This window comes from Trachurus japonicus, chromosome 17 (genome assembly GCF_045865225.1).
Source record: "Trachurus japonicus isolate A0001 chromosome 17, Traja_1.0".
NCBI lineage: Eukaryota > Metazoa > Chordata > Actinopteri > Carangiformes > Carangidae > Trachurus > Trachurus japonicus.
Genome location: NC_140923.1, coordinates 34930739 through 34957094, shown reverse-complemented (window position 1 = coordinate 34957094; position 26356 = coordinate 34930739). Strand labels below are relative to the sequence as shown.

Genomic DNA, 26356 nt, shown 5'->3' with positions numbered 1-26356 from the left:
ACTACATTCATACAAGTCGGTGCAACCCAGTTTCATTTGTTGGCAACTTTCAGTATAATATCTCTTTAATACCTCAACACCCTGGCACACTACCCTGATTTTTTATGAAGGCCTTCATAAAATTATCCCCAAATTACTCTAATCTAAAATACCTCTATGATAACACATTTATACCACATTTTTCAATTCAATACTTCAATACTCCCTGGAAAATAAGAAGGAATCAAATAAAAAACAGACCAAATGAATGTCGGAAAATCTAAAAGGAAGAACAAAAAAAACAACTTGGCACCTCTAGTCCTTGAGTCCTCATTTATGGCAAAAGGCAGTGTGATGTCATGTAAGGAAAAGGTTGTGTCCTTTGGGTGGCTGGATAACAGTTCCAAGAGTGACTTGACTGTACAGCGTGTTTTTGTATGGCATGTCTGAATGAGTGTTGGCGGGGTGGTTGGGTGGGCAAGTGGGGGGCTGGGGTGGACGGGGCATTTCCAGAAGAGTCCCTACAGTCTGTCTCACTTCGTGATTTTTTGACAGTCTACTTTGAGTGCGCTCAGACACTCGAATGGACTCGACTTAAGCCTGCGTTAGACGCAAAGTCCTATGGTTCCCGTATAGTGCGAGTTCTATGCATTACCCTCAATGCCATAAAACACAGAGGGTAAAGCAGTGACAAGCTTTAAGTCCTCAATCAATAATCTCCTCTCTATCAGGATAGGCAAAGCAGGGGGACTCTTTTTTCTAACCATCATGCTCTTCTAATTCGGAAGGAGTTGGAAAGCCCTTTTTGTTGAAGAAAGGTTGGAAACAGAAGCACATATCTGCAAATATTGAAAAACAGTGTCAAATGGTTATCAAGTTTTTTTTTTTTTTCGTTTTTTTTTCTGTTGTCGTTTTGTTTCATACGTGGAGATCCAGTAACAAGTCAAGGGACTAAAAACATGAAATGGGAAACACCGAATGGCAGACATTAATAAATGGGACTAAATGAAGATGAATAAATGAGTGGGATGGATTTAGGTATAAAAAATGTCTTAATAATCTTCTAAACTGCTAAACAGTGTGCTTTTCAACACGAAAAAAGGGACAGACAGCCTGAAGACGTCAGGAAACCACAGACAAGTTACGAAACAGATTGTTTAGAGTTTTAGACCATGGAAGCACTAGGAAAGAATAATGTGTACTGTGCTGACACCTAGTGGCCGAGGACAGTTATGGTAGAAAACTGGCTTGAAATGAGTGTGGTTGGTGAGATTGATTAGTGAGGGCGGTGAAAAGACGGCGTGAAAAGACTTTCTGTAGTAAAGCTTTGAGTTTTAACTACTCACTAAAAAAAACAGCAAAACCAATATACTGACACTATAAAAATGATTCATCGTCTGCAGGGGGCTTTTCTAATAAACTACATGTGATGTTTTTGTCCTTTGAATAATCTGAACCCAAAAGGAATCATTCTTAAGGTTACTCACCAACACTGTTAACTCAATAAACTGCACATTGCAAAGGCTTTTTCCTTGAGAGTCCCAATGCCAGTCCCAGGAAAGTTACAAATATTATTTTTATATCTGGTTACTGGAAAAAAGTTCTTGCAGCAATTTTCTCCTCTGTAATATTAGAACAAAATACCTTGTATGTAATGATTCAGGTGAGTCTGTTTCGATCTGACAAAGCTCATCTCTTGATGACATTAAGGCATATTTTCTTTCATTGAGTACTTCTCTTCAAACTCTCAGAAAATCAACAGAAAGTGGACTACTTACAAGCATGGCTAGAAAACATTGAATGGCAACCTGCAGCCTATCGGTGACTAGCAGGACTTTAAGGGAACTTTTTTTTGTGAACATATGGGTCAATTTATTTTTTAAATGGACAAAAAGCTAGGAAAGGGACATCCTCGACACTGCTGATGGAATATTTTGTCTTTTGGTTGTTTTGTAAAATGGCAAAAAAAGGTTGGCATCGTACGTCTTCCTCTCCTGAGCCCATCACACTCTTCAAGTGTCACTGAAGAAATGTCGACATCGCCCCGTTTAGTTTCCGTCCCCTCCTCCTCCTTCTCCTCCTCCTCAGCTTCCTCCTCCTCTCCTCCCTCACCCTCCCTCCTCCCACCCTCGGCTCGCCGCTCCTCAGAAGGTCATGAGCTGAAACTCCCGCTCGGCTTGCCACTCCGGCACCCACACTGGGTAGGTGGCGTGCTTCGGCATCTCCATGATGCGGACGGGGAGAGGCTCATTTCTCTGGTGGACATGGTTAGTCACTACCTAGCAGGGGGGGAAGGGAGACAACAAGGGGAGCTAGCACACAGCCTGTACTGCTCGGAGGCCACAAAGCCTGCGGCTCCCACAGCAGCTAGGGTAACAGGGTGAAGGCGGTAGGAGACATAGAGGAAGGGGGGGAGTAGATAGGGAGGTTAGAGAAGGAGTTAGTTAGAAAGAGATGGGGGAAGAGAAGAAAGCAGGAGATAGGAGATGGGATCAGAGGGCAACAGGAAATAGGTGATGGGGAGCAAGACAGGTAGAGGAGAAGGGATTTTAAGGGGGAGGGGGTGTATTTACCAAGGGGGGGAGTTAGGAAAGAAGAAATCTCATGTAGCCTGATCCCTGCCTCATAAAGCTCACAAAGTTCTGAAGAAAATTTAAAACAGAGGGGACATCTTTTTGGGAAAGTCAACCATTCAATTAGTCAGGCTTTAGAAAATACATTTTTGGAGGCACAAACAAGCTCTCTATAGAATTATGTCCTTGGCCTAAAGAATAACAAGACCATATTTGTCAGGATTTCTACAGACCTTCCTGAGCTTGAAGAGGCCGCGGTCTGTCTATGTGAGATTAGGAGAGGCTTAGCAGCAAAGAAGGAGGCTGGAGAGAAGAGAGAGGAGGAAAGAGGGGTGCAGGCTGGGTAGAAGAAGAGGGCAGAGGCTACAAGTGAAAGACAAGCTTAGGACAGCTAAGGAAATTAGAGTGGTTAGTGCACACATATGCTTTTGGTTAGAGCAAAGGGAAAATACGACAGGACATGGGGGTAAAGAGCAGGCAGACATGGGGGGGAGTCCGGATTCTGGTGTGGTAGTGGGTCTAATCACGGTGTTCGATATCGGATTCGTGGCCAGAATAAAAGTGAGTGGGGTGAGGATTGGGAGTGGGGGGTAATCTAGACTCAGCGAGATAGTTAGTGGACAGTTAGAGCTTCTCTATGTGGGGCTGGGGGGGTTAACAGGGAGCTGGCATGCGTTCTTAGCAGCGTGTATATAGGTCATAGGCTGGCTAGGACTTTTTTTTTTTTTTTTTTTTTTTTTTTTAAGTTTAGCTCGCTCAGGCAGGAGAAGTGGCATTGGCGGTTTGTTGCTGCCGTCCCTCCCCAAAAGGGAAGTCACTGCAAAGAAAGGATCTAGTAAAAATAAGAGGGGTGGGGGGAGGGAGGTCAAAGATTTAGACAGCGCAGAGGGCCCAGTTTGTTATGGGTGAGATGAGAAACTTAATCCATGTGCACTTACTACATCCAATTAGAAAAGAAAAGGCATGAAACATGAAAAGAGTTGACGTTTTTTTCCACAGTGTTTATCTTTGATATTTGCTTTAAGGTTTTATTTTATTATATATATATTTTTGGAGCGTTTTTTGGGAGCTAATGTAATTTCTATTTAGTCTTTTTCTCCTTTGCCCATTGTGCTGTGTGAACAAGACGCTTTCTTTGCCTGCATCGGAGGCAGGAGAGGTGGCTTTGATGCATTTTCGAGCTACCTGTCTCCCTCTGGTGGACAAAGTGTGCTTGGCAACATGCCTCCTAGTAGTGTGAGTGGGTGTTGCTTTGCATCAGCTGTCGCATACTTACTGTGAAAATGTTGGAGCGGCGCTTTGACTGCTTCCGGATGGGCGTGGGTGTGTTGGAGGCAGCGATGGTCTCAATGCGCATCTCCCGCTGACTTATGCTGGGGGTGGAGGGAACAGAGGAGGAGTAGTCACTGAACGCACCCCCACCGTTGGCCGCCTGGGGAGGGAGAGGGGGAGATTAAGAGGAAAATGACAGAAAGAAGAAGGGAAAATACCAGATGAAGAGAGGGAGGACAAGAGAGGAAAAAAGAGATTCAATCAGAAGATGGACAAGGAATACAAACTATAGCAGGTCACTGTGGGGTAGATTTGCCTGGACGTAACTATAATGACATTCATCATCATAATAACAAGAATTACATAAAGTGATTGTGGTGGAGACTTAACATAACAGCACTAACCTGAGATTAAAGTGATATAACCACTAGGTCAAACTCTGAGTTAGTGAAACCTACCTGGTTGATGTGAACAGAGGGGATGGATGCAGCGGGGACTGATGAATGGCTGGGAGAGTTAGGGAGAGATTTGCATGGACCAATTGAGAGCTGCTGCTTTTTCCTCATGGCCACAACCTTCTGGGCAACTGGAGGAGAGAATGGCAAAGACACAGTAACAGACCGTTCATTAATCCAATCACATTCCTGGCTGCAGTGAATGAAGTGGTGAGAATAAAGAGAGCAGGAAAAATCTAACTGCCCCTGTAGATGGCTGGTTATAGCGCTCCCTTCTCTCAAATCTAGCATGGGCTACATACTGTGGTGAAATATGGGCATTTAAGAGCTTGTTGCATTTAGAAAACTACATCGTTAGCAATTTTATGTCTACATACACTGGAGGGGGAGAAACTGAATAAATGATCAATAAAACGAAGGCAGATGGTCCCATGTGACAAGGGGTCACTGGAAGGTGTGATGAGTATGAAAACGATGTGAATCATACGCCTGCACAGTCACCAGATCTCAACCCGATTGAATAATAACTGTCTGTGATTTTGGGCCAACGGCTCGCTCCATCATACTGCATCATCAAAATACCAAATGAGAGAATATGTTTTAGAAGAGGTGTTCAATCCTGCAGTAGATGCACAAGTCAAATATAAAAGTCATATAAAGCACAGTGGATCAGCATGCGGTTGTTTATCTAAGACAGTTTAAAGTAGGTTAAAATAATATTTTCAATATCTATGTCATATACTACATAAGAGCCTATGGGAAGTCCATTGTTGGTGTTTGTGATCATTCTGGTCAACCAAGTCAGCATGCAGCAGTAGCACAAACCACTAGTATATCAACAAATATATATTAATAGCATTCATACATTTCAAGGTTGAAATTTTCTTCCCAGTGCCATTTTAACTTAGCTTTCACTTAGCTTTCTGTACATAAACAAAAAATGTTGTAAACCTGGCAACAGGACACTTCATTTACGTGAGCTGCAGGTCTGAGCACACACAATAAAAGGGCAACTGCAGGGGATAGTATCTCTGCAGGTTTACAGGAATACACAGTGTTTGGAAATGTCAGTAATGTGTTTAGTGTGTGCTTCTATTGTCCATTTTCCAAAAACACAACACTGGCATTAAGGCACAACAAAGTAAGCAAAGCTAATTCCAGTCAGGGGCATGAGAGTACATTATCTAAACCACCTCAAGGCCATTTGTTTCCCAGTCAGGAAATAAGCAGCATATTGTTAAGTGGCTTATACACATCTTGTGGGGGGAGGAGGGGGAGTGTGGAGGTACTTCTATTTTCAATTTCAAGAAAAGTAATCACTCAAAATGATACTTGCAATTTTTTCCTGTCATTCACTGTGCTTTGCAGTGTGATGCTGGCGAAATGAGACTATAGTCTCCATCTGAACAAGCTGATTTGCCATGCAGTTGTTGCAACCCGTCATTTAATTCATGGCACACTCGAGTGAGGGACTGGGTGGAGCGAGAGGGAGGGAGGGAGGGGGCTGTTCGTGGCTGCGTGATGTGAATTAGCACTGAGGGAAAGAGAGATGATTTGAAGTTGTGCTGACAGCTGGGACCATAACGCCTGGCTGCCTGCTGCAGCATGGCAAATACGGAAAGGCACAGGCACATGATACAGAGCGACTTCTCCAGACAGCCAGCACTCCTTCATCTCTTTTAATTATTTCAAATTGGGCTTCAGGAAGCAATTAAGGCAGGGAGGGAAGACAACGTGCCCGTGCATCAACAGTCAAAGAAATGCAAAGTGAAAGTTGTGTTACATATTCAGATGTTTTGTGAAGGGGTGACAGACTCCTGAAAAGGAGCTGCAGCCTCAGGGGATAATGTGCCGGAGTTGAAGCAGCCGAACTTCCAAATGACAGTTTCATGACTTCAATTATGGATTCAGGGAAAACTCAAAGTTTCCACTTTTAAGACACATTAAATGTATATTTCACTATTCATACACAACTGTGTATTAACTCGTTTTTCACCTTGAGCTTCCTCCACATTTGTATGCAATTCTACATCAGGATTTTAGCTTCGGTAATTACTTATTTGTAGTGTTTGACAATTGTAATAAATTCAATCTAAAATACCTGCTGCATCATTAACTGAAGACTTACACTGCCAATCACAGCTGCTGAGCACGTAGCATTAGGAGCATTAGTGCACTACGTAAACCACCTCATCTGAGTCAGGCATGTACAGGCATTTCTGCATGTTGCTAGCAATAACTCAAACAGTTTGACGTGCTTCATAATTAGCCCGTGGTGAAGAGAGAAGAAAGTCACGATCGGTAAATTCTAATTGAGGTTCCACTAATGTTCAACAGAGTGACGCACAGAAGATGACAAGGAAAGTGTTGATTGAAGATTAACGAGTTGATCTAATCTGTTGTCGGAGGGCATATCTGATTCATTATCTTGAGTCGTTCTGCACTCACCTAAGCAAGACCTAATTTCTTGAGATGAGAAGAAGCAGAAAAGATCTTGTATCTCTGTCATGTTTACATCATTCCTACAAAATGCTGCTAATTAAAAGCTGTGATATCTGTGCTTTTTAATGAATATTGCCAAGAAACCCTGTAGTCTTTCTTAACTATCTGAAATGTGACTGTTTGAGAGTAAACTAGGACGCCACCTGCTGTAACCTCAACCATCATCGTGTTCAAGCTGCACCTTTGCCCTTCCACCTTATTAGAATTCACCCCTCTCACCATCCTGGAAGACTCTCTCCACATTCAGGCCATAGGTGGAGCAGGTCTCATAGTACGTGCAGCGTTTCAGGTCATTTGACAACTTTCTGGCCCGTGAGTCATCGATCACTCTGGGGTTGGCAGCACTGATTGCATCTAAGAGAACAAGGAAAGAAAAAATATTACTCAAATGTTTCATTTGAAGGATTTGAGGGATTTTTTTAAAGAATTCGCTGGGGGACTATTTTCATCTGTGGATTAATACACATTTGATGTGCTTGTGAATAAACAAACCAGAAGGTGTATGGGATCTAATTAAAGCAGAAGTAAGTGATATATTTGTGTTAATATAAGTCTTAAATAGTTATATCTTCCGACAGCAATCACTTACATAGAGTGTTTGGTCTGAAACACGGGTCTGTCAGTCCCTCTGCTCTGCTCTGAGCCGAGGAGAAAACATTTATCGTATCCTACAGTTTTTATCCAATGAGGAGAGAGAACGGCATGCAGGGCTGTGTGTGCAGGCAAGGGATGCGCGTGAATGTGGCGACGTAGGGACGAGGACTGTTATGGTGCGTTCAAGGAAACTCGTATTTTTCCGACCGTGAAGTCGTACCAGTTCGATCTGGTACGAGTTCACCGGTCGGAAGTTACGAGTGGCCGTTATAGTGACTTTCACCGGTAAAACAGGTCGGAAAAACACGAGTGGGTTGCCTGAACGCTACAAAGTCGTAAGTTGTGACTTGAAGCTGTAATTTACGATTTCAAAAGCCTGCCTGGAACGCAGCATTAGCGAAAACGACCGGACCACTTACTTCTGCTTTAAGGCAAACTACAGTGCTTTATTCACTGTAATGAACATGTCACCCCTTGTAATGTTTTGCACACTCTTACGTCCTTAAGTTTAGTTTTGGTCCAATATGAATCTCACTGCTCACACAAAAACACTAACACTAGGAACAATTCATTATTTTTTTGCATTTTAATTGCATTTGTTGACAATAAGAAAAAAGTAGTCAGAGTTATACCTTACTGCAAACACAGTGTAAGCACATACAGTATAGTAGCCTACTTCCTGTTCCATTATGGAGCAAACAATATCTTTACAAAACATAAATATATCAGGTGAAGGGCAAAGACCTTGTGTTCCAACGAGGACCATGGGGACCTCAGCTGCGTTTCTGTAGGTGGAGAGGCGCAGAAAGTAATTGTAGACTGTCTGGAAGCTGATCTCATCCTCCAGGCTAAAGACGAAAACCACCGCATCCACCCAGGCAGCAAACTGAGGACAGAGCAGAGGAGGTACTGTGGAGTAAAACCCGCCTGAATACAACACGAGAACATTCACACAGATCAGCAGTTTTTGTGTTAGAGTCACTGTCCATGTGATAATGTGATCAGTTTTGTGACATCACATCCCCTTTGTAGCCAACCACTGGAGATTACAAATGAAATTTTGTGTGAAATTATATGAGGCACACATTCATTTTAATATTGTTACACCTTAAAACATGTCACCGAAATAAGTATTGTTGTTGCAGACATTCACTACCGATTCCATGTTTTTGCAGGTCACCCTTTGATGGAAGTTCCTATATACAGACAGAAGGGGGCAGTGTAGTTACAGCTTAAGCACCCTGACAGTCTTGTTTTGAGGCAATGTACCAGTACTACATAGACTGACAGTGAATGATTAAACACTACTACTGAATCTTAATCTGTTTTCTGTATTCCCGTCGCTATCATAATCTTAGGGTCTTTGTATTTGCTGCGTCATGTACATTTATAATCTCTGCCTACTTAATGATCAAATGCCAGAGAAAGGTTTCCCCTGAGTGGAGGAAATCAGCACTAATCACCACCCATTGTCTAAGGAAAGAGGCTAAGCAAAACCGTAGTCATACTAAAAGTGACAATCAAGCGATGACTATTCCCTCGTATTGCCCCTCTTCTTCATTCAGCTTTCACGTCCCGCTCAATACCCCATAGGGAATGAATGGGAAATCAAGCCTCCAAGCCACAACTCTGCTGAGCCTCCTGCGAGTGGGAACATAACGGAGGCCTTTAATTATGCCACTAATTATACAGGCAGCTGACAACTGAGCCCAACCTATTCCTATTCCCTCACTGACCATAACGCAATCGTCAGACGGAGCGTTGCCAGGATAGGTATCTGTGGAAACGCATGATAAATTCACGTCAAGATGACATGAGTCAAGAAGACACAATGAATCTAGTGAATGAAGCCTCTAAAATGTCTGCATCTATTCTTTGGTGTTGCGACTCGTTCCCATTGTATCGATTCTGCTCATTTAATCCTTATCAAATTCTTAAAGATATAGCTTTAAACAACTTTTGGCAACAATATTAGAAAGTAACATATAATCTATATGCGACTACAAGAATTATGAAACCATGATACAAGCATCCATCATCCCATATTATGTGACCAGAAGAAGGAAACACAAAGCGAAAAATAAAGGTCTGAACTGAATTGTTGATTTGTAGAAATGGGATATTATAGATACACAATTGAATATGTTCAGTTTGTTCTTTTCTAATAAAGATTAGATAAACGACTTGGAAACAAGCTGCAAATATATCTTGTCAGCAAGTATTTAGTCATTTACACAGACAAACATTAGCATTGGATTCCTGTTTCTGACCACCTGACTGAAGTCCAATATTCACAAATTTTTCCGCAAGAAAATATCTATTTTACAGTTAAGTGTCCCACTACTTAGTAAGTAAGTACTGGTACTTACTGATGTGTCCTAGATGCTAACGTGTCCTGGATGCTAACTTTGTCAAATCAAAACAATGAGCTCAGAGATGCTAAAACACACAGAGCTGAGGGGTTCGTCACTACCAGTACCAATGTTCATAAACACAAAGTTATTTTGGCCATTGGTGACCGAGATATTTATATCAGCTGCTTTGAGTGTATTTTTGAGATACTTGTATTTCACAAGAGCTATTATGCTACTTTCTCTAGTGCCCCACATTTCAGAGGATAATGTTGTATTTTTTCTCCAACCATTAGTATCGTAAGATAATCCACATACTCTATAACCATGCAAAAGCAAATGTTAGAAGAAATCCCTCTCATTCTCTCATGGGTTTCCGACAGTCTGGGCTGGGTGAAGTATCATCAAACATCCAACACGCAAAGTCAAGTTCATCTAAGTCCTGTCAGATCTGTAAGCGGGAGGTAAGACCAATGGTTCAAGAATGACTAAGTATTAGAGTCTGATGGCTGCTCCCATCATTAAACATGGCTGGATTACCGGGAAGCCCTTCATCAATTTACCCCCCTTTGAAAAAGATATAAAACAGTGTCACATCGCATTATCAATATCAATATGTCCTTTTCTGAAGACTTAGTAAAACTCACTCTGGATGAACTACTGGCTCCATTACTCTTCATATTCCCCCATACTAATAAAACAATTAGATGCTGCATTGTCTCTTTGACCACAAAAATGATTTTGGCTCGGTTTACTCATTGATCTGTTGCTGCCCCTTAAGTGCTTTTGGTAGGACAACCACAGAGTGCTGTCACACCGCTCCAGGCACAGCCAGTGAAGTAATGGCCTGAATAGTTCCTGTCTGAATGACAGTTTGCAGACAGTTTCTGCTTGATACATCTTACAACTTTGGAGAAAATACTTTTTTCTTTCTTTCTTTTCTTTTTTTTTACCGGGATCAACACTCTTACCTGCAACTCTGGAGGCCCTCCTTCATCTCTGATCAGGAGTAGGTAGCTCTGTCCATCCACAACTATTTCTTTCTTGAACCGTCCACCTGAGGAGGAGATATTTATTTTTAGTTTATTCCAAAATTAGAATAATGTCTTTCTTGAGATATGCTACATACCCACCAGGGGTTTCTGAAGTAGAAAAAAAAAGACTCCAGACACATTTCACACTCAGTAATCATAAAAACAATGATGATGCACCAAATAAACCGGAATTTAAATATCAAAACACAGCTTGACATGACTCATAAAAGTTTGTTGAGATGTGTACAGATTTAAGTGCAGCTTCTCAATTTAGACCCCTTCCAATGTGTTGCTGTTGCTATCACATGCCAACAGGAAATCTGGTCTCTCAGGAGCCAATTATGTGGGCAAGAAATTGCCATTTAGCATGTCTAATGCACAGCTGCTGGGGAACCAGTTCAGTGCCACCGTCCCTGAAACCGCCACAAGTCCTGGAAAGACCCAACTCCGAGTTCATTATCGGGCTACGAGCTCCGTCTCCATCACTTCACTGCAAGCACTTCTTCGCAAGCGTGTTCGCAAAATTTCACAGCCTTAACAACATAACTCATTACACTTTGCTTTGAAATGATACGAGTAATGGAGTAAGTTTAATGCAGAGACTAAAAGAGAGGGATGGAAACAATGGGAGATAATATCAGAGGCAGAAAAAAAACTTGTCTTTATTCCGAAGTGGTGCGCCTCAGGTCAGACCATGGCCACAGGACAGCAGAGAGGAGCTAACATTTAGCGGGAGCTAAGTGTAATGCAGCCTTGAATTTCTCTCCCTCCCCTATTCTTCATTTCTTTTCTAATACAAAGTCATATTCCTTGCCGCTGGCGAAGCTGGCTGCAGATAAAGAACAAACCAATGGGAGAACAACACAATAAATTAGATTCTGCATATCATTTGAGTGGGTTGCGATCCTTTGGAGATTAAAAACATTCAAATGAGAAAGCTGTAAGGCTAGAGATGTCCCTGGGAGTAAAATCAGTGCTTATGAATTCAAAAATATGCTGAAAGCAATTTGACAAAATTGAATAACACAAGCTTAAAGGCCTAGGAATGACTGTGAAATGTATACATATATAAATAAAAGTAAGTTGAAGACAGTAGATGTGCAGGCCAAATAAGATTACACCTGTTAAACCTTTCCAGGAAAAAAGTAGACATGTTAGCAAAGATTTTCATATGATTAGATAATAAGGTGTCAGAGATCACGCTGTTCAACCGGCATATTAACTACACATCTCATATTACAGAGGAGATGCAGGGACAACAACGTGGCCAGGGCCTGTCATTTTTAAAAGGCAGAAAGTATTCCTGTCTCAGAAAGCAATACATATCCACTTGAGCCACACTTCCACCCTGTTAAGTCCACTTCAGTCCGTTAGGCAAATAAGGGGACTCTCCCAGCCCTGTGCACAGGCTCTCAAGCCCTGGTGGATACTGGTTGTGTAACAAAGAGAGAGAGAGAGAAAGAGAAAGAGAAAGAGGAAAAGAGAGAGAGAGAGAGAGAGATTCATGTACCACAAGCCAGGTTTTTTTTTTTTTTACTGAACTCACAGAGCTTTGGAGACTCTAACAAAAGGACTGAGAAACTATGTGTCTGAGTGTCTCTGAATCCTGCTAAAAAAGTGGGGGGAAAAAACCAAAGATTGATCAGAATACAAAGTTTGTCTGTGTATAAGCAGGCGGCACATACGTACGCCAGAATTGATTATTGGAAGACTCTAAAAAAAACTAGCATCTGTAATGAGAGCGTACGGCTGCAGCAAAAACATGTGAGGAATTTGAAGTAAACATTTCAGTTACATAATCATCCAGGATACCGTTGTCTCCAGTAAGAGACTCAATGCTGCTACACATGTAGAGAGAAGCCAGTGCTGAGAACAAAGCTACACTGCCTTACTTTTCTCTTTCTTCAGGCGTGACGGAAAGTAAGCATGAATTTTAAAATGTGTCGTTGGGCCTCATGTGAAAGCAGGTGACTAATAACCCTGCAGACTGCCTACGGAGAGACGGTAAGTTGGTAGGCATGGTTAACACGCAGCAAGCATACTCTGCTTACAAGGAGGCTCAGACCTTGACACAGAGCCACAATCCAACGGAGCTCCATCCGGTGTTGCCATGGCAACACAGCCCAGTACCTTTTTTCAGATATCATAGCAAAAGCCCAGGAACAAAACAGTGAAGAAACAGCCGCGGCTGAACCTTCCTCTTGTTGGGCAATGCCTCTGCAATGTAAATATACCCAATCTGGAGTAAAGCCAGTGTTAAAAGCACGTAAAACAAGAGAGCCTGAGCAGCTGCCAATCATGAGACTCACACACAGCGCGCAGCGATGTGAAAAGGGACACGGGCATGTATCTGAGCTGACATGTTTCCCTGATTACAGCAACAAACGCTCGTTCTGTTTTTCCAGCATTTCAACCATTGATTTCTCAAGGACTAATTAAGCTATGAGAATTTTTCTCCCTCGGTGCAGAAAAATGCCAGAAACTAATTATGCGCTTCATGTCTCATCCTCACTATAATTACACTAAAATGAAACACTGCAAACCCCTCAAAGATCATCAGTTAACTCTGGGTTTGCCAACATCTTTGTGGATTTCTAAGAGGAGGCTTTACCTTTCAGGCCGGAAGGGGGCATTCTCATTATGATCTCACTGATAAACTGAAGAATATCTGATTTTAAGATTCAACCAGTCAATTAAACTGGCAGGGGGTCTGTCTCTGGAGATGGCACCTTATGAACGTGTTCAACTGGCTCAGGACATCCAGGAAGAAAATGGTTTATGATGACTGTGATAAAAATAAAAACCTTCCCACAGATCTTGGTTTAGTTTTACCTTCATGTTTTAACAATGAATAATCTTCACAGCCCTAATTTACTGGAAATGTTACAGTTTGTTATTACCTCAGCAGTTTTAAGGGAGGAATTAAAAGGAAACTTTTAAAACTCAACCAAACCAATTATCAATCCTGGCAACTGGAAGCTAGATACGACCCAACACACAACATTTTGATACAAACTAATTGGGAAAATATTCACGAGGCGACCAGCACCATGCATCAAGTAAATATCCTAACACAGCCCTCCTAATATGGGTATCCCTCTGTGCAGCGCTGCCATCAGTGCCAACATGTTTGACTTTCTTCTTGTAAAAAACAAGAGAAAACTAATTTAGCAGGCAGCAGGTTTCTGTGTAATTACACTTTGATGCTTGAAAAGCATCATTGCACTAATAACGGGGCTCCACCTCAATTGTGAGAGACTGACACTATGAAAATTAAAGGTTTTCACTCACCAGCGACAATGTGTTTTATATAATGAGATGTGAAGTGAATCAGCTTCGCAACGCTAAGCTGAAAGACCAACGTGCAGGCGCCGTATAGATCTGAACCTTTATGTATTATTTGAGTATCTGACGTGTTTATAGACACCTCCAACAGACTCTTACCTTCAGGAGACTCCTCCTGCACATATGTGCCTGTCAAGTACCGGTGAACCAAGGCAGACTTCCCACTGGACAGGTTTCCCACGATGCCCTGCAAGGCCAAGAGGAAAATGTTGTTATTACTGACAGGTACAAACCACAAGAGTATCTAGACATAAAAGCCCATAATCGTGACCTGACAAAAAAAAAAAAGAGGCAGCAGCGGATATTTTTTAAGCTTTCAACCTGAGTACGGCCACAAAATGTGTTTCAAAGTGCTGAAAATACAATGTAAGTTTTTATTTTTTTGGGTCAAGCCGCTCTTCCCAGGGTCAAGGGAGAAGCTTTAAGGTCAATCATAATGGTCATTCCCACAGATCGGATTTTGAACCAATTATTTGAGAAATGTGTTGCATCAAAGGCTATGTGATTGAAAATGAAGATATTTTTCTACAGACAGGATGAATAGAGTAACAGAAATCTGCTCATTTCTTTCATTCAAAAGACTGTTGTTTGTCTGACAAGTGTCCATGAATGCACAATTCAGCAAAAGCAGCATTACGAGAGCCTGACTGACAACTCAAAAGCTGACACATTAGTTTCTAATAGAGCTGCTATCAGATTTTCACTACTACAGGATTATTGTAGAAATTCAAGATAATTATATTATTGTGATTTCTATAGATAATTTGTAAGTGTGACATCAATCAAATTCGTCTTTAACACAATTTTCTTTCATTGTGTGTTTTGTTTCTCTTTTGGAAAATGGGTTGGACTCAATCTGTGAGTGTAACTGTACCAAAGCACAAATCAATTAAACTTGAGGGATAGTGAAACTGCAGGCAGATGGACTGATAAACAGAATGTCCACAATGTCTAGCATGTACCATCACAGTATTATCATGTGTTTATCATGGTTATTGTCAGTTCTGGTAAATCACATCCCAACTTGTTCAAGCTATAGTGTGTAACTTCTGTCGACTCCTAGAGGAATTCTATGTTATTACAAAAACACTCCCGGTGTTTTCACATCGTGTCTGGCAGTAAAGGCAGTCACACATACATGAATGCGGTCACCATTAGGCAAAGCATAATTGCCTGCCTGAATGTGGCTGTGGCTGAGGCTGTGGTCACACACGTGTCATATGTGAATAACAGTGGCGACTGGCGAGTATGCCCGTTCACTTCCAGTCTATGATACAATCCACTTCTGTACCCTGTCTTGGGCGCTTCTTCAGGTTGTCAGCCATGTAACTGGTGCTAGGAGACTCAGTGCTCCTCCTCCCCCCTCCCTTCATAAGTTGTGAGGTAAAACATAATTTCCTGTGTGCAGCGTGGGAATGTTGTGATCAACATGAAATTCAACAAATGCTGAAAAATAACGCAAGAGATTTGTGGAGCTTATAGGTTTAATCAGTTGTATTATCTCATCTAGTAATGGCTTGTGTCTAACGGATATTTTATGGACATTTACAAGTTACCACAGTTATACCATGTAGAAGTGTAAACAACATGAAACTGAAGTGCAGAGATCAATTTCTTCAAGATGGAAGACTTCCCACAAGTAAGTTTAATCATTAACTCTAAAAAGCTTCATATGTATCCTAATTTACTAAATGTTTATGTCATGTGTTTGAATATTGTTCCCAGTTTATTAAACTCACGAACTGAAACTACTGTTTCTTGGAATGAACGTATTGTATCCTAAGAAATGGATATTACCATAAAAAACAAAAACAGCAAACATGGAGGTGTATGTGAGGTTGAAACATTTTGGAGGAGAGTTTCTAACACTCGTCGGTTTGGTTGCAATCTTTCCCCCTGCTTCCTGTCCCTGGAGTCTAGACCAGGCCTCACTACAGCGCCTTCAGGGTGATGCATGGTAGAGGTAGAGGGTGGGCTGATGATGCCAGCATGTCTAGGAAGAACAAAGGCTGCAACATGCCTCATCTCCTCCCTCGCCTCCTCCTCCTCTACCCACCACCACCTCTTCTTCTCCAGATCATTAGTGGGTGTTCAAGTCAGGTATGGTTCTAATTATAGGGACATTTGAGGCACAAGAGAAAAGACCTGTTGGAGGTACTTCCAAGCCTATCCTCCCTGTAATGGACATGTGTGTATATGTACTATATCAGGAGGTACTCAAGCAGAATAAGAATGAATAAGCCTTAAGTTAGCAAAAGTTGTAGGGCTGTGTGAGGTGAAAGCTATGAGTCAACAGAAATCGACTTTGAACGTACCACAGCCCCGGTGCTCCTGCTGCTTTAACTGCTCAGCTTTGTGACCTGCTGCTATATAGGCTTCATGAAATCAAATTGCCGTATCAGCACTATCCCAGTGCAGAACTTTTACTCTTCTTTGCAGATGTTTAGCCCAGATCTGAGAGTATTAAAGAGTGTGGGTTTGACTATCAAAGACCACAGTTAAGCCGCCACCAGGAAACTACAATAGCAGGGTGCAGCAGATGTTTCGAAGTTATTCTCACGCGATTATGATCATCGTTTCAACTATACTCTGCAGGGAATTGACGTCGTTATCATATTGGAAAGCTTTCTCAAACATATGACCAGTTTCTTTTCAGTGTGACCTTGTTGCTGAACAGTAACTCTTTGACAGCTGTGAAAGAACAATTTCTGTTTTGCAACACTTAATTCAGCCTTTCCAGGTTCATTTAACAAACCCCTGTGTGGAAGCTGCCAATTAACACCTCAGAAATATAAAAAGAAACAGGCGCATTTTAAGTACTTGAGAAAAAAAAGAAGAAGCAAGTCGGTCTTTGAGCTGCCTGTAAATTTTCCTCCTGTTTGTTCCATTGAAGTTTCCTCATTTGCAAGGTGCTACAACAATGAATACACCTCACATGGAACTATTGTGTGAACTGGCAGGATGGTGAAGTGCGGTTTTTCAAGGTTGCTTGTCTTTATGGGTGGAAGACATTAAATCATGTGAGGATGTTAGCTGTGCATTTGGCAGTGGCTGTGTGAGTGCTCCAGTGGCGGCGTGGGATCAGACCCAGGACGTGTCACGAGTCTAGCCCAAAACTGTCACTCATCCCGCGTCCTGCTGCAAACCGCCCTGCAATCTCCATGCCAACGCATCTCATTAAAAATCACCCACTACGAGCCAGGGAAAAGTTCAGCCAATTTCTCAACTCTTCTCTCCCTTTCGTGTAAAACGCTAAAACTGGTGTTACATGGACAGAACAAGCCCCCTCCCGACATTTAAATCGATCAGGAGGATGAAACCTCTGAGGGCGAATCAAGAGAGGAGTTGTTGGAAATAAATTAATATAAAAACTTTTTTTTTTTTTAAGTTACTCACCACTTTCAGCTCTGGCACTGACCGACTCAATGTCCATTCCTGGCTGTTGACGAAAGAGTCTAAAAAAGGGGAAAAGGACAAAAAAGAAATGAAGTTGAGCAGCAGTGAGAGGTAATCCGTGTGTCTGTGTCCCGTCTGACCCCAGCTACAGATAATATGGTATTAACAGTATTTCCCACTGGATGATGGTAAAGCAACTTCACAGCTGCAGTGTACAGACTGCCCGTGGTGAGTGCAACAAGTTTTAGGACGGACTGTTTGGCTGTCAAACACATGTAACAGAATAGAGAAGTCTTTCTCGAGGTATCTAGCACATTTTAGGCGATTGGGACTTATTCTTCTAACAGAATATTCACTGTTACCTTACATCGTTTTTTTCCCTTGCACACAAACACAAGTTCACCAACAGGACTGTACCATACCTCTATGGACAGAAGTGTAGATCTGCAGTCATTTGCAACAGCAGGCAATAAATCATAGGGTAAAATGGTTAGTAGGACAGAGCCTTTCAAAGCGGCACAATGTGACCTTTATTTCTGCCATTACCCCCAGTGACCGATTCCCTTAAGAAGCCATTTTTGTTTTCATATTCTTTCTTTGCTATCTTACTATAAGATTTGATCAGAATGAACAGCTAAGCACATTAGAGCTGCAATGATTAGTCAATTCATCCATCAACAGAAAATTAATCTGCAACAATTTTAATACCAGATTAATCATTTGAGTCATTCGTTGAGAACATTGGATGGTTTTCTTATAGCAAATTGAATAACTGTGGGTTTGAATGGTAGCTCAGACATAACAAGCAATTTCAATAAGCCGACTTATTTGGAACGTATCTGGCTCGGGAACATTTTTTCTGACATTTGATCAATGAAATGATAAAGAGAGAAAATATTCTGCAGAGGGATTAACAATGAAATCAATTGTTGGCTGTAGACCTAAAGCATATTCAAAGACATAACCAGTCCATAGAGATTTCTCTATCTCTCTCTGACTAATTTGCTATGGTCTGATTGTGTGTTTACAACTAAAAAAAAAACAAACACACACAACTGCCAACAGGGAGTTGAGAAACATCCCTGTTAAGTACAATCTATACAGGCTACCTCAATGAGGTTTCAACACGGTGCAATTTCTGAAGGGGATTTAGTTAATCCACTTTAAAAGGCAGCTATTAACAGGCTTGATTGGACTTGTTGGATTTTCCAGTGACATTTGGAGACGGACTGGACCATAATGCTTTGAAAAAGGGTAGTGCAGCTACAACAATACAAACCCTGAGAGGTAAAAACAACAACGCACAAATGACAACTCCACACGCTGTGTCCGTTTCCCACTGAGCTGGAGAACGCCGTTATGTGTCATAACAACCATTAGAACAAAAAAAAAGCCACCTTCCTGTTTGGGATCATGGCTTTGTCATCACCCCCCCTCCCTTTCGCAAAGATATCATCTCTAATACGGGAGTGTAGACTGCCTGTCTCCAGACAACAAGGTGTGCAAAACCGACCTTCCTCTCATGTCTAAACCATAACAATTAAAATGTTCATCCAGCAACAGGACAGTCATCATTACTCTAAGCCTGTTTGTTGCAGTGGTGGTTTCCCCCTGTGCCCCCGGTGATGCTAATGTGAAACGAATGACAGCATAAAGAGTAAAGTAACCACTGTCACTAAAACACATGGTTCTATTTCCTCTTCAAATGTATGCTAAAAGCACATATGACTCATAACCGAGCAGACTTGAGCCAAAAAAAAAAAAAAAACCTTTTATAGTAAGTTAAAAAAAGAAACCCTCTGCTAAAATGTTTACTTATTTCTAAACTCCATTTACAAAGAGCCTTGTGCTGCTCTGGGTGTCTCACTTGTTGTGGGAGAGGAGAGGAGTGAATCCCAAACAGAAGGGCCTTTCACCAAGCATTGTGTGGGGCAGAGTAGTCTTTAAACAGCACGCCCCGTGTTAAGCCCTCTCAGTGTGGGTTTGACATGTCGGGACATGAGAGAGGACACCCATCTGAGTCAGTCTTTAAGTGCAGGAAACCGAGTGCAGGTCACAGCGATGAGCCGATGTCAGATAAAGCTGTTGTCTCATTACCTTAGATTTCCTGCCATTAGTCCCCCATACGTGCTCATCTACTTGATGATTTTCATTTATATTATGTCAATTTAAAAAAAAAACATAATTAGAGGTTGGATAAAAATGTAACAGTCACAACTCTGCAATTACACAAAAACACATTGAAAGGTTCCGGTCTTTAGCACTTGCTGTGGTAAACCCCACATTAATACAGAGGCAATGAACTGAGAAATTAAATGGAAACAATAAAAAGTCATATTTAGAAAATAATCAGGAAAAAAAAGCAACCGGATGCATTGATGTTTTTCTCCCATTTGTTCAGTCTAGACTTTTAGAAACGGGCCACATTCAAACAAAGGCCCATCCATAGATAACAATGCAGGGAAATCAAGTGTCATCCAAAGCCAACACATAAATGGAGGTTTTGGCTGCATTTCTGGGTGGACCCAACACAAACATGCATTTTGCACAACATTTAAAAATATTCATTAGGGAATCATCTCATATTTTTCCTCTCACAAACAAAGCCATTGACAGAGTTTTTCATATGAAAGGGTTAGACCAGCTTTTTGCCATCCTTGGAGCAGCGACAGACCAAACCAGTTTGGTCGCCTGCTAAGAAAAAAAAAAAAAAGTCCAAATTGAATCCATGTGCTCTGTGTTACGTCATTCTTTAAATATGAGCATCCTCCACTTCCCTGTGTCCCAGAATGCCTATGGAAACAGAAAGCCCCGGCGTTTTGTGATGCTTACAGAGGACACCAGTGTCTTTGTCTCTGCCAGGGCAAAACTGTGTTGCCAGCTTGTTTGTCAGGTTTTTCACTTCACTGCTCATGTCTACTCGCATAAAAATGGCCATTCAGACTGAGGTTAGCAAAGCACAATCACCCACCATCACCCCCTCCTCCTCCTCCCCCTCTCCCACTTATTCCGTTTCATGAGGGTAAAAAAATGCAATGTGAGCAGAAACCCTGTGCATATGGTTATTTGAGTGTGGGTGCAAGCGTGCACATGCACAGATTTCTATGTAGCAGTGAATCTGAAGTGGTTTCTTGGAAACCTTGAAGTCGAAACTTCCACTCTGCCACATTCTGACTTTCCGACCATGCTTTCCCACTATCATAAATTACAGTGCATGGATTTAGCTACCAATCAGTAATTCTACTTCCCTAATTTGGCAAACCTCATGACCGACCAACAGTCCCTGCGTCTGACATACTTTTATCATCCACATCTTGACAAAGTGGTCCTGTAGCATCTTCCTTTTGTGCGCTGATCTACAAAGCCACATTCACAGCAAGAGCCTGTGTCTTTGTTCTGTGGAGCTCCCAAACTCCACTCTTGTTATTTCTATCAAAGGAGCTAAGTGAGAGAGACAATCGGCAGACAACAAGGTAAAAATATTCATGCCATGCCAGTCTAATGCGGTCTGGATGGCCTGCCCTACTTAAAGCATGTGTTGTCTGCAGACGAGCATTGATCACTTCCCGGAAATAAATTGAACATCCTGATTCAAATAGGATTCCCACTTAAGATGAGCTGTGTATATTGGGTTTTTAAGAAGTATTGCAGAACAATGCCTACATCTTGATGGACTCAAATTGTGGAGCTACAAGAGTAATGTGTCAAACTTGGGCCTATGTTTTTTTTATATATTTTTTTTGGCTACACAAAGCAGTGCAACAGAACAGACTGATGGAAACAATCAACTGTGAATTAAAGAGAGAAACAGCATACAGCTACAAATTATAGACCCCTACTCACACCCCCTACAAATTCAACACTTTGTAGACTTGTTGCTAGAAGCTGAACATTTCTAGATGCAAGAACAGCAGGATGCTTCTCACCTCCTGAACCACAATCCTGAAGAATAAAATGTACCCGAGAGGAGATTCACAGTGGCAGATGCTACAAATTACATTCGGATATTAACAGATCTCTCTCTGCTCATGCCCAGACCGTGCTTCACACAGCACAATATCTCCCCGTCTCCCTCACGTCTCCTGCAGCAGGTGAGAGGGCATTATCACAGTGTCACTGTTTGTCCAAATTTCCTTGAAAGTGTCTGTTTATCTTGAACATAATTACATGCTGGGAGTTTGGCTCACCCATCCCCGCTGCTATGAAACACACAAACAAACGCGTCTTTTTTTTCAAATTAATTCTCAATCTGCAGATTTTTGGGCTAGGCAGGCTGATTCCAACTGCAAGGTAAGGTTGGTACAGGAAATACTGTTGGCAGGGATCCACAGGAAATGGTATCAAATGGGACACAGCCAAAATAAGGGAGAGAAAAAAAGAAGCAAAGGGAATTCATGAATACATTTTATAAACTGATTCAAGATAACGGAAGATGGATCACACAGACGGGGGGGTTTTCTTCAAATTGTCATAATGGCAAGTTAAGGCAAGTCAGAATAAATATGCATCATGAGAACTCTGCTATCTGCTTGATCCTGTTGACACCCTACAATGAGGCTTATCACAAACCCCCACCCACAGACCCATTCCCACCCTCACGAGATAAGTGTGCTGCTGGCCACCTCTGCCTCATGACAAGTGACCTTTCCTCAAACTCAGAGACCCCCTGAGAGCCCCCCATCCCAGCACACGGTCCACTGATCACTCATCCCGTGGATGATCACGCATCCACAGGCACGACAGAGTGGCTTTGTTCATCCACAGGTGGGGGTGGGGACACAGTCAATCTGCACCTCAAACCCCCTCATCCTGTTACCTCCCCTCCCCCGCAAACTTCACCAACACACTAAACTAAAGCTATGCACATGTGTGTTTGTTTTAGCTGTGTGGGACGGCTGGGGCTTCAGCTTTTCTGGATTTAATTTAGAAGCAAACACTTCAGCAGGTAACAACAGGCAGCGAGTCCCGCCCAGGGCATTGAGCACCTAGCCTTACTCGGGCTAATCGGCACACCTACATTCCTATTGCCTGACTACCTGAGTCTGCAGTGGAATAAATGGACAGATATGACTTGACAAACCGCCGCAAAGGAAAAGGTATCCTTGGCAACATGTCATGTGCGAATACAAATAGACCGAGAGATCAACAAAGTTGACCTCAGCACCTATTACGAGGTTTATGTTAGCTAGAGAATTACATATACGCTTTGCTGGTTCAAAGGTTGGCTTAATGAGAATGAATACAGCATATGTGCGACCTGACACTGTTAGACGTTCTTAAGTTGTCATGGATGACTAATTAGGTCTTTGTGTAAAGGTGTGAAATTGGTGCTTGACACACAAAAAAAAGTAGCAAATCACAGCCATTAATTCAAAGAGTTGCAAATATTTGCCTCTCTCTCTGCTCGTCCAGGAAACTGGACAAACACCCTCGGCTGTCAGAGTTAACCTTTAAACACAGTGCTTAAGTCGTCTTCTCTTCTCCCCATCATTATAGCATGTAAGCCCTCTTAATTTAGCCTTCCTAGGCTGCCAAACGCATCCCCATTACAGCCACTAACTGCTTTAATGCTACTACTTTAAGCTGCGTCTCTCTGTGAGGCCAACAGACAGCATTATCCACACTCCCATGTCCTGTGTCTTGGTGACACAGAAGACAGAATTGGAAGTGTGTTATGACACAGTTACACCCCTTTCAAGCAAACAACTATAATGTGTTTTTATCAATCACTGTGGAGTTAAATTTACCGTAACTGGCTACTCATTCACTGAACTCAAAAACTTCATATAAAGCTAAGTGATTACTGAGTCATTTCATACATACAGGCAGTTCACACAAAAAACACTGGAGAAGTTAAGCACCCAAAATAGAAATTCCAAAAGGACTCTCTGGAACCAGACGTTTTTGAATGCCATCCAAACTCACAATTCCCCATGTGTTTTTCATTTGCCTGTCTTCCCTTGAACACACACACACACACACACACACACACACACACACACACACACACACACGCTTCTACGTTTCTCTTGAGCTGCAACTTTCTGTGCAGTGAACGAGGAGCTAAAATGGAGAACTGAGCTGCAAAATAAATTCAGCAATCTTGCAGGTCTTACCTTGACCTTTGTGGGAGTCAGTGCCTGCCAGAGTCTCTATGGAGACCGGCTCTGACTTATTATCCCCAGCTAGGGGAGTTTGGCCAGTGTCTTTGCTCTGGGACTGCTGGTATTCACATTTGCCGCTGTATGGCTGCTCTTTCCTCCTGAAACGATTGGTTATGAGCTGCCATATGCTTGGTTCTTCCTGAACTGGTTTGGAGGACAGTTTTGTTGGACACAGGGGCACTTCCATGACCTTGACCTTCCCCCTGCTGTGGTAATGAATGTACTGCATGCCCACATCCTCTATCTGCTCATTAGAAGCTGGAAGCATTCTCCCTGTGAGGTACGAGAAAGGCCGTGGAGGCATTGTTGTCTCCTCAGAGGTGCTTTTAGTCCGAGAGCGCTGGTTTAATTCTCCTTCAGACCCTAAAGGAACTTTGGGCCGAGTCCTCCTGATTCGTAGGCTGAGGCTCCGTCTTAAATTGCTCAGTGTACTTTTCGGAGCATCAGGTTTGCTGAGTTTGGTGGATGATGCAACATCAGTGTCACCATCCTTCTCCTTGGTCTTTTCTGGAGATCCCTTGCCAAAGAGCCTCCAACGGAAGCCTCCTTTGAGAAAACCTCCATCACTGCCTGTGCGGCCACTCTTCTGGCCGTCTATCTCATCATCAGATCCCCTCTTCCTTAGCTCCAGGACTGTCATGCTCACAGGCCTGGGCCTCCAGCTACTCTGCCGGACCCTGGGGGTCACCTCAGCAGACACTGAAGGCCGCTGAGCCACCATAGGATTGAGGCCATCCACTGCTCTCAACTCAGCCTTTCTGCTCCTGTACTGCTGGCTGTTTTCTACGACGCCTGCCCTCCTGGAGGGTTGCTCGGTCCGGGTTTCCGACAGGACTGGGCCTGGGCCTGCCAGCATGCACACACTCCTGGGCCGACGCAGCGGTCTGTCTTGTTCAGGTTGAAAATCTCTTTGCTGCTTGAGTGGGTCGCCATACATGCTCACTGTCCTCCTGCCCTGCGGGGCTTCTTCCTGACGGGGCCTTCGCAGCACGGCCCTTGGCAGAGAGCTGTGTCTTGTAAAAGGACCATGTTCCCCAAGCACGAGCCCTTTAGAGTGGACAGTGACGGAGCGTAATGTGGAGCTCCGAATGCGTTGCTCCTGCGTGTCCAACTCCGCCACGTCTCTGCCTTGCTGTGAGGAGCTACCTGAGTTCTTGGAGGGTTGTGTCAAAAACCTGTCTGACTTCATTTCCCCCCCCACCTCCTCCAGCTCCTCCTCATTCTCCTCCACAACTACCTCCTCTTTTTGCCTCCCAGCTCTACCTGTACAGCTCAGGGAGGGCCACCTGTCAAGCTCGTGCCGTGCCCTGCCCAGCCTGGGGCTGCTCTCCATTGGCACCAGGCGAATCATCTCTCCTCCTGACTGGCAGTTGTCCACCTGGGTGTGGGTGACCCGGCCCTTTCCCAGCACATCTTCCTGTGTTTCTTTCAGGATTACAGAGATGTGGTAAATGGTTTTCCCCTGCTGCAGTTGGCCAATAGCTGTATTCCTTGGTGGGGTCGCATCCACCGCCCCACTGCTGAGGAATAGCATGGCACTTCACTCAAACTCATTCACACTTACATCCTTATTGACACTCCAATACTAGCATGTAGCATGGATAAATGTTCACATTCTGCCCGGGAGTTGCTGAGATCAAGCTCATAAAGTCATTCATTTGAAGACTAAATTCTTTTGCACTAAATAATCCTTCACCTCTGACATGGGACAAAAAAAAACTTCAAACAAGTTAAAGCAAAGCCACGCTGCCACCTGCATCCAATACGGCTCCTCCACTCAGCAAGACTCACACAGCTGCTTTCCCTCCCCGGTTTGTTCTACCTGTCCTGCACAAGCAGATGAACAAAAGAAAAACAGGTTATCCAGAACTTGTTTAGCAACAAAGTTAAATCTATAGTAGCTGCAAAAGATGCAGCTCAAAAAGAAACTGAATCATCCTTCTTCCTTGGCAAGTTACGAACTGTGAGCAATCCTTGTTGTTGGCGGTGCAGACAAACCCCTTAATCTCTGAGCTCTTTCCATGCAGAGCATGAGGGAGTGTGTCTGTGTTTGAACTTTCAGCTGCCTTCCAACCCCAGGGATACATGGAAAACAAGGAGTGGATCCCACGGGCATTAAACACGCCCTCCTGATTCCTCCCGAGCTGCTAGTAGCCCCCAGAGACATAGACAGACAAAAGTGAACACAAGTTTGAGAGAAGACAGAGCTGATTACACACGGCTGTAATCGACAATGACTACAATCCACAACAAACGGCCATGAATGGACACATTGTGCTCCTCTGACCACTGGCAAAATGCTAAAAGGGAGGAAGGGGGGTTCTTTTTCATGTTTAATGGAAGAAGAGCACGTATTTTATTCATCAATCCACATTTTAGCGACCACCAAATGGTATTAAATTAAAGGATCCAGCCCAGCTTCACTGCTTAGGCTGTGAACACTTTGGTCAGATATCTTTCACAGGAAAAAAATTTCAATAAAAAAACAAAAAAAAAAAAACAGCCTGCCTCTCACCACAGGACCTGAGAGAACACGAATACGAACGTAACCTGTGTTAGTAACATGGACTATCCACACAACTACACATCACGCTTTCAGCGGCTCCCACCACACAGCCTACACACTGTGGGGGAACTTAAGCTTAATTCCAAGATTGGCTGACAGCTTGCCTATTTATGGTGAGGAAATTG

At 42.8% G+C, this 26356-nt stretch overlaps 1 protein-coding gene across 1 annotated transcript in view; it reads right to left on the bottom strand.

Moving 5' to 3' along the window:
* agap3 (ArfGAP with GTPase domain, ankyrin repeat and PH domain 3) overlaps window positions 1-25707 on the bottom strand; it is a 70595-nt gene extending 44888 nt beyond the window's left edge. The window contains exons 1-8 of the mRNA XM_085805619.1: window positions 23618-25707; window positions 17502-17560; window positions 14205-14292; window positions 10698-10783; window positions 8120-8261; window positions 7001-7135; window positions 4283-4410; window positions 3829-3984 (exon numbers count right to left, since the gene is read on the bottom strand). Of these exons, the coding sequence (XP_085661745.1) occupies window positions 3829-3984; window positions 4283-4410; window positions 7001-7135; window positions 8120-8261; window positions 10698-10783; window positions 14205-14292; window positions 17502-17560; window positions 23618-25199 (2376 nt within the window). The 5' untranslated portion in view covers window positions 25200-25707. The remainder of the gene's footprint in view (window positions 1-3828; window positions 3985-4282; window positions 4411-7000; window positions 7136-8119; window positions 8262-10697; window positions 10784-14204; window positions 14293-17501; window positions 17561-23617) is intronic.
* Window positions 25708-26356: the final 649 nt, after the last annotated feature.